Source organism: Pristiophorus japonicus, chromosome 3 (assembly GCF_044704955.1).
Source record: "Pristiophorus japonicus isolate sPriJap1 chromosome 3, sPriJap1.hap1, whole genome shotgun sequence".
Classification (NCBI taxonomy): domain Eukaryota; kingdom Metazoa; phylum Chordata; class Chondrichthyes; family Pristiophoridae; genus Pristiophorus; species Pristiophorus japonicus.
Window position 1 is genome coordinate 78,868,453 of NC_091979.1, and position 12,086 is coordinate 78,880,538.

At 43.9% G+C, this 12,086-nt stretch overlaps 1 protein-coding gene across 1 annotated transcript in view; it reads left to right on the forward strand.

Moving 5' to 3' along the window:
* The window catches only part of LOC139257543 (extended synaptotagmin-3-like), a 184,863-nt gene extending 176,528 nt beyond the window's left edge, over positions 1-8,335 (forward strand). Inside the window, exons 22-23 of the mRNA XM_070874517.1 lie at positions 1,628-1,677; positions 7,897-8,335. Of these exons, the coding sequence (XP_070730618.1) occupies positions 1,628-1,677; positions 7,897-7,948 (102 nt within the window). The 3' untranslated portion in view covers positions 7,949-8,335. The remainder of the gene's footprint in view (positions 1-1,627; positions 1,678-7,896) is intronic.
* The last annotated feature ends 3,751 nt before the right edge of the window (positions 8,336-12,086 follow it).

Below are 12,086 nucleotides of genomic sequence, written 5' to 3' on the forward strand. Positions count from 1 at the left end.
TTTCCTGCTTTCTCTCCATACCCCTTGATCCCTTTAGCCGTAAGGGCCATATCCAACTCCCTCTTGAATATATCTAATGAACTGGCATCAACAACTCTCTGCGGAAGAGAATTCCACAGGTTAACAACTCTTTGAGTGAAGAAGTTTCTCCTCATCTCAGTCCTAAATGGACAACCCCTTATCCTGAGATTGTGTCCCCTGGTTCTGGACTCCCCCAACATCGGTAACATTCTTCTTGCATCTAACCTGTCCAGTCCCGTCAGAATTTTATATGTTTCTATGAGATCCCCTCTCATTCTTCTAAACTCCAGTGAATATAGGCCCAGTCGATCCAGTCTCTCCTCATATCTCAGTCCTGCCATCCTGGGAATCAGTGTGGTGAACCTTCACTGCACTCCCTCAATAGCAAGAATGTCCTTCCTCAGATTAGGAGACCAAAACTGAACACAATATTCCAGGTGAGGCCTCACCAAGGCCCTGTACAGCTGCAGCAAGACCAACTTGCTCTATACTCAAATCCCCTAGCTATAAAGGCCAACATGCCATTTGCCGCCTTCACCGCCTGCTGCATCTGCATGCCAATCTTCAATGACTGATGTACCATGACACCCAGGTCTCGTTGCACCTCCCCTTTTCCTAATCTGTCACCATTCAGATAATACTCTGCCTTCATGTTTTTGCCACCAAAGTGGATAACCACACATTTATCCACATTATACTGCATCTGCCATGCATTTGCCCACTCACCTAACCTGTCCAAGTCACCCTGCAGCCTCTTAGCATCCTCCTCACCGCTCACACCGTCACCCAGCTTAGTGTCATCTGCAAACTTGGAGATATTACACTCAATTCCTTCATCTAAATCATTGATGTAAATAGCTGGGGTCCCAGCTCTGAACCATGCGGCACCCCACTAATCACTGCCTGCAATTCTGAAAAGGACCCATTTATCCCGACTCTCTGCTTCCTGTCTGCCAACCAGTTCTCTATCCACGTCAATACATTACCCCCAATACCATGTGCTTTGATTTTGCACACCAATCTCTTGTGTGGGACCTTGTCAGCAGCCTTTTGAAAGTCCAAATACACCACATCCACTGGTTCTCCCTTGTCCACTCTATTAGTTACATCCTCAAAAAATTCTAGAAGATTTGTCAAGCATGATTTCCCTTTCATAAATCCATGCTGACTTGGACCGATCCTGTCACTGCTTTCCAAATGCGCTGCTATTTCATCTTTAATAATTGATTCCAATATTTTCCCCACTAACGATGTCAGGCTACCCGGTCGATAATTCCCTGTTTTCTCTCTCCCTCCTTTCTTAAAAAGTGGTGTTACATTAGCTACCCTCCAGTCCATAGGAACTGATCCAGAGTCGATAGACTGTAGGAAAATGATCACCAATGCATCCACTATTTCTAGGGCCACTTCCTTAAGTACTCTGGGATGCAAACTATTAGGCCCTGGGGATTTAACGGCCTTCAATCCCATCAATTTTCCTAACACCATTTCTTGACAAATAAGGATTTCCTTCAGTTCCTCCTCCTCGCTGACAATATTTCTTAAAGAATTGTATTTACTGTAGTCTTTGATAAGTTTTAACTTGTTTACTTTTCTTTTAATGAAGGTATTGATTGACATTCCAAAAGATAATTTAACCCCAGGTTTTACAGAATGGTAAGGTGTATTCATACTTGTCTAAATATTAAAATAATTAACAAGATTTACAAAAAATATATTCTTGTTTATTTATTCGTTCACGGAATGTGGCCGTCACTGGCAAGGCCAGCATTTATCGCCCATCCCTAATTGCCCTGGAGAAAGTGGTGGCCTTCTTGAACCACAGCCGTCCTTGTGGTGAAGGTCATCACCATAGGTAGTCCCTCGGAATCATACTCCCACAGTCGTAGTGGTTTGGTACAACTGAGTGGCTTGCTAGGCCATTTCAGAGTCAACCACATTGCTGTGGGTCTGGAGTCAAATATAGACCAGACTGGGTAAGGAAGGCGGATTTCCTTCCCTAAAAGGACATTAGTGAACCAGATGGCTTTTTCTGACAATCCGGTAGTTTCATGGTTACCATTACTGATACTAGCTTTTTTTTCTTCATTCCAAATGTATTTAATTAACTGAATTCAAATTCTCCAGCTACCAGTGATGGGATTTGAACTCACATCTCTGGATTATTAGTCCAGGCTTTGGGATTACCAGACCAGTAACATAACCACTATACTAACATGCCCCCTAAATTTGAAAGCATAATTGTAGAATAGTTAAACCAAACAGAATCCAAGATAATTTCCAGATTTCTCATCAAATGTTTCTGCAAAGACCTCTGTCGAAAAGCAAAAATGATTTCCCCCCCCCCCCAAATCTTTGCCCTTTGCTACTTAGGCTGGTTTATGGGAAGTATGGAACAACCCAGGTACCTGTCTCTCTGTGTAACTGATGGTAAAGCAAACTCAATCTGAGAAAATCCCACGATTTAAGATTTTAAAAGATTTTTTTTTCTTCAGAGAAAGTATTTGAATAATCGTAGTCTTATTGTACTTAATCCATTTTAATATGTAAATTGCTGACCACATACTGTAGATAAACATACTTTTAACCTTAATTACACTCTGATAAAGAGCTCTTGTCCTACATCAAATTAATTGTTACATTTTCCATTTGTGTGCCGGAGCCGAAATTTGCGATTGAAAAAAAAACCTGCGCATGTGTGAATTGTTTTTTCCCCGATTTTTTTCTTTCTTTGTTCCCACGATTCTGGTCAGCTGTCAGGGTGTGCCCGCGCATGCGCAGTACATCCAGGGCTGAATAAAGTATTTTTCACAGAGCAGCCATGATGGAAGGAGACTTCAGCAGGCAGAGAGCCGAGAAGTTTCGTTTTGAGGCAAAAGAGCCTTTCATCGTAGCTGTGCAAAGTAGATGATGGGGATTTTAATCGGAGGGTTAGCAGTAAACCCCTCCAGCTGTTCTAAGGTGTTTATGGACCTACGTGGCCGAGGAGGTCTCCTCAGTGGACGATATCAAGAGGGACCATAAGTAGTGTCGGAAAAGGTTCAACAACCATTGCAGGGTCGTCAGAGTAAGTAATATTTTTATTCATGCACTCCTTCATTTCTTAAATTGTAAATCTGTCACATGTTGGTATAGGTAGGCTTAGTGTTGCATCTTATTTGCACATTAGTAAGAATGCTTTTTGACATCTTAAAAGATGTTTCTGCACTTCGATGTCTTCCTCGTGAACCATGTGCAACTACCAGGGCCATTAATCAGAGGACTATATTAAATGCACACATTATGGTATAAGTGCTTTGATGGCTGTGTGTGTGCCACAAGATCAGAAGGGCCCTCTGGCAACCATTCCAATTGTCATCTTTACAGGGAAAGGTGGCGCATAGGCGGCAGTCCACCCCAGACACTGCCATTAACTGACCTCGAGGAGAGAGTGGCTCAGGGAGGGCAACTACCCATGGGGGTGCTGAGCCCCTGTTCAAAACTGAGGGCAAGTCCTGCAAAATTTCCAGACTGGGTTGGGGCAATGTGATGTAGTGTCTCTGGACTATGGTTGGGGCAATGTGATGCAGTGTCTGTGTCTTTGGGCTAGGGTTGGGGTAATGTCATGCAGTGCCTGTGGGCTACATATAATGGAGTAGCGCCAGTTCTTCAAATGAGCCTGTTTTATGTGACCTTCCTCATGTCACCCTGGCCCCTCCCCTGCTACTAACCACTCGTTTGTTGTTTTCTATTTCCAGATGAGGAGGAGCCACATCCTCCAATGGAAGCTTCCACCTCAGCCCATTGTGTGGGGGTGGAGGAGGGGGACGAGGAAGTCACCGAGGACGAGGAACCTCCACGGGAAGAGGAAACTGATAAAACTATTCTGTGGATGTGAGGATGGGGGGGCCGATGCAATCGACACCTCTTTTAGCTGCAGCCAGTAGCTCTGATGAGGAAGAAACATTCTCGGGCTTTGACCAATCCGAGGTCCCAGGTCCAAGTGGCGTGCAGCAACACATTCCTAAGGTTGAATCCCATATGCCATCTCTCCGGAGGACGAGTCAACAAAGCTGGTCTGCTGACAGACAGATGCACACCTGGACATGGTAGCACTGTCCAGGGAGAGCATCCAGCTCAGCTGACAACTACTGGAGGTCTTGGGTGGTTTTCCTGCAAGCATTGCGGCACTATCCGCGGACATGAGGGAAGACATGTCGCAGATTGTCGCTGCGACCCGCGAGGCTGTCGATGCCCACGCGCAATTGATGGCCTCGACCTTTGGCATTACAGTCCCCAGTGTCACACCGTCCAGACCCACATCACCTGGGAGTGGTGAGGCCGAGCAAGAGCTGTGCTACTCAGAATCTGGGCCTTCCATCCCCGAGTTTCTCCAGGGGATCCACATATGGCGTCTCCATTGACTATCCCGCTCTTAGAGCAGGACTCTGGCCACGTTGCTGCATGACGTCTTGGTACCAATGTGGGTACGGTCATGACACTAGGGAGGGGGATTCGGATGGGAGGGGAGAGGGGCTGCAGGTAAGAGACATTCAGTACAGGGGGGGTTGTTCTTTTTGTTTTGTTTTGTTTTGTTATTTTATAAAAGTTTTCCAATTCACAATGTTTAATATGTTGTTCCACTTTTGAGATGTTAAAATTTTATTCAAGTTAAATCTTATTCCAGTTACAATGTTTATCAAGTTATTGTATGTTTAATAAATTCTTTTGTTCACCATAACCATTCCTGTGTAGTGTCTCATTTGCAGAATAAGAGGGGGAATAGTCAACATGGTGGGATAGAGTGAGCAGGCAACGATGAAATGTGCCGTTCACTGTTCAAGCAAAGCGGTGAATTATGAGCTGCTGACGTAAGGCTTTTGCAGTGGCGATAGCTCCACGAGGTCTCCTCTATGGGGGTGGTGGCATGAATTCAACGCCAGGCTCCTCGTCCTCCTCATCCTCGTTGTCGTCCTCCTCTCTCTCTGGAGGTGGTCCTGCAGTCCCCAGTGGCAAATCCTGTCCCTTCATGATAGCTAAGTTGTGTAGTATGCAGCACACCACAATGAACATAAGAACTTATAATGTAACTTAAGAAATAGGAACAGGAGTCGGCCATACGGCCCCTCGAGCCTGCTCCGCCATTCAATAAGATCATGGCTGATCTGATCATGGATTCAGCTCCATTTCCCCACCCACTCCCCATAACCCCTTATCATTTAAGAAACTGTCTATTTCTGTCTTAAATGTATTCAATGTCCAAGCATCCACAGCTCTGAGGCAGCGAATTCCACAGATTTACAACCCGCCCAATTTCTCCTCATCTCTGTTTTAAATGGGAGGCCCTTATTCTAAGATCATTCCCTTGAGTTCTAGTCTCCCCCATCAGTGGAAACATCCTCTCTGCATCCACCATGTCAAGCCCTCTCATAATCTTATACGTTTCGATAAGATTACCGCTCATTCTTCTGAACTCCTGAAATGAGGCCCAACCTACTCAACCTTTCCTCATAAGTCAACCCCCTCATCTTCAGATCAACCTAGTGAACCTTCTCTGAACTGCCTCCAAAGCAAGTATATTCTTTTGTAAATATGGAAAGCAAAACTGCACGCAGTATTCCAGGTGTGGCCTCATCAATACCCTGTATAACTGTAGCAAGACTTCCCTGCTTTTATACTCCATCCCTTTGCAATAAAGGCCAAGATACTATTGGCCTTCCTGATCACATGCTATACCTGCATACTATCCTTTTGTGTTTCATGCACAAGTACCCCCAGGTCCTGATGTACTGCAGCAGTTTGCAATCTTTCTCCATTTAAATAATAATTCAGAGACCTGCTGAGGGGAGAATTGCAGGGAACCTCCAGAGTGGTCCAGGCATCGGAAGCACTGCTTGAGCACTCCAATTGTCTTTTCGACAATGTTACATGTGGCTATATGGCTATCATTAGAGCGATGCTCGGCATGTAACCTTTGTCCCCAGCATCCAGCTCTGGCCTTGTGGCTGATGCTTGAATAGGTATGAGACACTGCTCTCATGCAAGAGTAAAGCGTCACGGATGCTCCCTGGAAATTGGGCATTTACTGCCATATTGCACTAAGTATGGTCGCAGACGATCTGTACGTTCAAGGAGTGGAAACCCTTTTGGTTTTGGTAAACCTCTGGATCCTCTAAAGGTGTGCAGTCAATGGCAGCCTGAACCTTGGTGAAGCCTGCAATTCATGCAAAACCTATAGCCCTCTCATTCTGTGCCTCCTTGGTCATTGGGAACTTTATAAAGTCCATCCTGCGTGCGTACCGTGCAGTAGTCACCTGGCGAATGCAACGATGTGTAGCGTACTGCCAGATGGAGCATATGTCTCCTGCTGATGCCTGAAAGGAGCCGGAGGCATAGAAGGCAAGTGCCGCAGTCACCTTTACCTCGATGGGCAGTGCAGTCCTGTTGCCGCTGGTAGGCTGAAGGTCTGTTTTATGAGCTGGCATATCTCTGTCACCACTTCTTTTCAGAAGCGCAGCCTTCGAACGCACTGTTCCTCAGACAGCTGCAAGTATGAGTGCTGTTCCCTGTAAACTCGTGGAGGTTAAGGCCTCCTACCCATATGTCTGCGAGCTCTTCGATTATGCTCAAAATATTCATGAATAAACCGCCTTACAGCTCGATGCTGCATAGAAAAAGTAGCCAGGAATAATGGCAGAGATATTATAGACCCATTCTTTAAAATATCCTTAAATATCCTTAAAAACGAACTATAAATTCACATAAAGCTCACTGTGTAAATCGCAGCCGCCCCTCCAAATAATTTTATGCACTGAACTTCTGCTCCGTTTTTCAAGATGGCGCCAATAGTGCTGAGTGCTCCCTGGATCCGACCTGGTAAGACTCGATTTTTTTCGGCCGTGATTGTGGGCGGTAAAATGGGCGATATCGCCGAATTTTCCGCTCCCGGCGATAGCGCAACATTGCACACTGATTGACGTCATAAAAACGGGCGGGCGATCATTTTTAGTGTCGCCGCAAAACCGCTGCCGAATTTTCCGCCCGGCACTAAATTTTGTGTGACTTGTTTAGCGCCAAAAAAAATTACCTTTTCCACTTTGCAAGGCGCAAAACGGGTGCAAACCTGCCGAATTTCTAGCCCTTAGAATCTGTGTAGTGGACAGGAATTCATAAACAGTTCACCAGGAAATCTTTCTCTGTCTCACTGATCATTAGATTGTGGAAACATATTCTGATGACATTTAAAGGCATTGTAGACTGATTTAATTGTTTTCTAAGATGTAAATCTGTTACTTCCCATGGCTTACTGCTTCTGTTGAGCGATCTTATAAATAATTTCATTACAGCCTGAACAATGCTCTGTAATTTTGGAAGTTGTTGCCTTTTGCAATAGAAAGGAGAGCACAGGAATGGAAGTAGGCCAATCAGTGGCTTGCGTCATCATTCAATTAGATCATGTTTCTTGGCTCCATTTACCTGCGTTGGTTTCATGAAATTTTCAATTAACCTAGCCGGGTGGTGGTGGGGAACAGTCGCAGATTTCCACTACCCTTTGTGTGAAGCATCCCACATTGTCTTCAGTATAATATACAATAATTAAACGCGGCACATACACTCATTCACCACATACATAAAAAACTGCAGCTTTTGGTTTATATGAGACTCTGGCTGCTTACTGAAACTGGCTTTTTGCTGTGAACGATAGTTAAGTGGTGAGAGAATATTGTAATGAGCACTCACGATGACTGGCTTTAATAAACTGTTATCTTTTTGAATAATCTTTGTCATATGGAAGACTATTCAGATACAATGTTTACAATGTTTTTTTTCAATCAGGAAAACATTGTATTTCCTCTTTAATAGCTTATTAATATTTTCTTTTTATGACCTTCATAGGTACAAACTGACAGACGATGGAATGCCAAGCAAAGCAACAAAAAACCCTTAATACTACAATTAATCTGAGCCACATTTGATTTTCTACTATTTAGTTTGAAGAAAGATCTTGTATATTTTCATGTTAAATCATTGAATAAGCTTGCTGTTAATACTTAACATTCTGTTTGATGACCTAGGATCATGTTTCAAGAGATATGGAACTGCATGTATGACTAAAACTTTTTTAATTAAATGCCCAAATTACAGTGTCAATTATTATATTAAGCCAAATGCTCTAATCACTAGGCCGATGGTAAGGAATTCTACAAATTAATTTGAATATAGCAGAATAGCTAAAGCCTACGTGCCGATATAGATTATATAGAAACATTCAGCCCCTTGAACACATTCCGCCATTCAATTAGATCCAGGCAAGCATATTCTTCCTTGGGTAAGGAGACCAAAACTGTACATCGTACTCCAGGTGTGGTTTCATCAAAGCCCTATATAATTGTAGTAAGACTTATTTACTCTTCTAATCCCTTTGTAATTAAGGCCAACATACCATTTGCTATCCTAATTGTTTGCTGCACCTGCATCTTAACTCTGTGATTCGTGTACATGAACACCCAGGTCCCTCTGACTACCAACATTTCATAGAATCACAGCACAGGAGGCCATTCGGCCCATCGTGTCTGTGCCAGCTCAGAGTTGCTAATTAGTCCCACTCCCCCAGCACTTTCCCCATAGCACTGCAAATTATTTCTTTTCTAATTCCCTTTTGAAAGTTACCATTGAATCTGCTTTCACCACCCTTTCGGATCATAACGACTCGCTGAGTTAAAATTCCACAAACAGTAACATGATGATGACCAGATCATCTGTTTTTAGGTGGTGTTTGAGTCATAAATATTGGTCAGAACACAGAGAACTCCCCTGCTCTTCTGTGAAATAGTGCCATGGGATCGTTTACGTCCACCTGAGAGAACTCTGTTTAATGTCTCATCTGAAAGACGGAACCTCCGACAGTGCAGCACTCCCTCAGTACTGCACTAGAGTGTCAGGCTAGATTTTGTGCTCAAGTCCCTAGAGCGGGACTTACATAGAAACATAGAAATTAGGTGCAGGAACAGGCCATTTGGCCCTTCGAGCCTGCACCACCATTCAATAAGATCATGTCTGATCTTTCAACCTCAGTACCCCTTTCCTGCTTTCTCCCCATTTCCCTTGATCCCTTTGGCTGCAAGGGATCCTTTTGAATATATCTAACTGGCCTCAACAACTTTCTGCAGTAGAGAATTCCACAGGTTAACAAGTCTCTGAGTAAGAAGTTTCTCCTCATCTCGGTCCTAAATGGCTTACCCCTTATTCTTAGTCTGTGACCCATGGTTCTGGAACTCCCCAGCAATGGGAACATTCTTCCTGCCTCTAACCTGTCCAGTCCCGTCAGAATTTTATATGTTTCTATGAGATCTCCGCTCATCCTTCTACACTCCAGTGGAAACAGGCCCAGTTGATCCAGTCTCTCCTCATATGTCAGTCCTGCCATCCCAGGAATCAGTCTGGTGAACCTTCGTTGTACTCCCTCAATAGCAAGAACGTCCTTCCTCAGATTAGGAGACCAAAACTGAACACAATATTCTAGGTGTGGCCTCACCAAGGCTCTGTACAACTGTAGTAAGACCTGCCTGCTCCTGTACTCAAATCCTCTAGCTATGAAGACCAACATGCCATTTGCCGCCTTCACCGCCTGCTATACCTGCATGTCAACCTTCAATGACTGATGTACCATGACACCCAGGTCTCGTTGCACCTCCCCTTTTCCTAATCTGTCGCCATTCAGATAATATTCTGTCTTCCTATTTTTGCCACCAAAGTGGATGACCTCACATTTATCCACATTATACTGCATCTGCCATACATTTGCCCACTCACCTAACCTGTCCAAGTCACCCTGCAGCCTCTTAGCATCCTCCTCACAGCTCATATCGCCACCCAGCTTAGTGTCATCTGCAAACTTGGAGCTATTACATTCAATTCCTTCATCTAAATCATTGATGTATATTGTAAATAGCTGGGGTCCCAACACTGAACCCTGCAGCACCGCACTGATCATTGCCTGCGATTCTGAAAAGGACCCGTTTATTCCGACTCTCTACTTCCTGTCTGCCAATCAGTTTTTTATCCACGTCAATACATTACTCCCAATACCATGTGCTTTAATTTTGCACACTAATTTCTTGTGTGGGACCTTGTCAAAAGCCTTTTGAAAGTCCAAATACACCACAACCACTGGTTCTCCCTTGTCCACTCTACTAGTTACATCCTCAAAAATTTGTAGAAGATTTGTCAAGCATGATTTCCCGTTCATAAATCCATGCTAACTTGGACCGATCCTGTCACTGCTTTCCAAATGCGCTGCTATTTCATCTTTAATAATTGATTGCAACATTTTCCCCACCACCGATGTCAGGCTAACCGCTCTATAATTCCGTTTTCTCTCCTTTTTTAAAAGTGGTGTTACATTAGCTACCCTCCAGTCCATAGGAACTGATCCAGAATCAATAGAATGTTGTAAAATGATGACCAATGCATCCACTATTTCTAGGGTCACCTCCTTAATTACTCTGGGATGCAGCTTATCAGGCCTTGGGAATTTATCGGCCTTCAATCGCATCAATTTCCCTAACACAATTTCCTGATTAATAAGGATTTCCTTTAGTTCCTCCTTTTCGCTAGACCCTCGAACCTCTAGTATTTGCGGAAGGTTATTTGTGTCTTCCTTAATGAAGACAGATCCAAAGTATTTGTTCAATTGTTCTGCCATTTCTTTGTTCCCCATTATAACTTCACCTGATTCTGACTGCAAAGGACCTACGTTGGTCTTCACATATCTATAGAAGCTTTTGCAGTCAGTTTTTATGTTCCCTGCAAGCTTCCTCTCATATGCTATTTTCCCCCTCCTAATTAGATGCTTTGTCCTCCTCTGCTGAATTCTAAATTTCTCCCAGTCCTCAGGTTTGCTGCTTTTTCTGGCCAATTTATATGCCTCTTCCTTGGATTTGACATTATCCTTAATTTCCCTTGTTAGCCACGGTTGAGCTACCTTCCCCGTTTTGTTTTTACTCCAGACAGGGATGTACAATTGTTGAAGTTCATCCATGTGATCTATAAATGTCTGCCATTGCCTATCCACTGTCAACCCTTTAAGTATAATTTTCCAGTCTATCCTAGCCAATTCACGTCTCATACCATCGAAGTTAACTTTCCTTAAGTTCAGTACCCTAGTCTCTGAATTAACACTGTCACTCTCCATCTTAATAAGGAATTCTACCATATTATGGTCACATCCCCAGGGGGCCTCGCACAAGATTGCTAATTAGTCCTCTCTCATTACTCAACACCCAGTCTGGATGGCCAGCTCTCTAGTTGGTTCCTCGACATATTGGTCTGGAAAGCCATCCCTAACACACTCCAGGAAATCCTCCTCCATCGCATTGCTACCAGCTTGGTTAGCCCAATCGATATGTAGATTAACGTCGCCCATGATAACTGCTGTACCTTTATTGCATGCATCCCTAATTTCTTGTTTGATGCCATCCCCAACCTCACTCCGATAATTTGGCGGTCTGTACACAACTCCCACTAGTGTTTTCTGCCTTGAACCCACAATCTTCCCACAGAGAGGCGGGAGTGCTACCCACTGAACCACAGTTGATAATATAGCTGCACTCAGGAGTGTTTTCATTTTAAACATATCACACAGCACATTGAGAGAAATAGGCAGCAGTGTTTCCCAGTCTCTCACTATTTAAAAAATATTCTGCCTTTCTATTTTTCTTACTAAAGTGAATAACTTCACATTTCGCCACATTATATTCCATCTGCCACTTGACTCAGAATACGGGGCTGCCCATTTAAAACTGAGATGAGGAAGAATTTCTTCCCTCAGGGTTGTAAATCTATGGAACTCTCTGCCCCCAGAGAGCTGTGGAGGCTGGGTCATTGAATATATTTAAGGCGGAGATAGACAGATTTTTGCACAATAAGGGAATAAAGGGTTATGGGGAACGGGCAGGGAAGTGGAGCTAAGTCCATGATAAGATCAGCCATAATCTTATTAAATGGCGGAGCAGGCTCGAGGGGCCAGGTGGCCTATTCCCGCTTCTTATGTTCTTGTGCTTGCCCACTCACTACATCTGTCTATA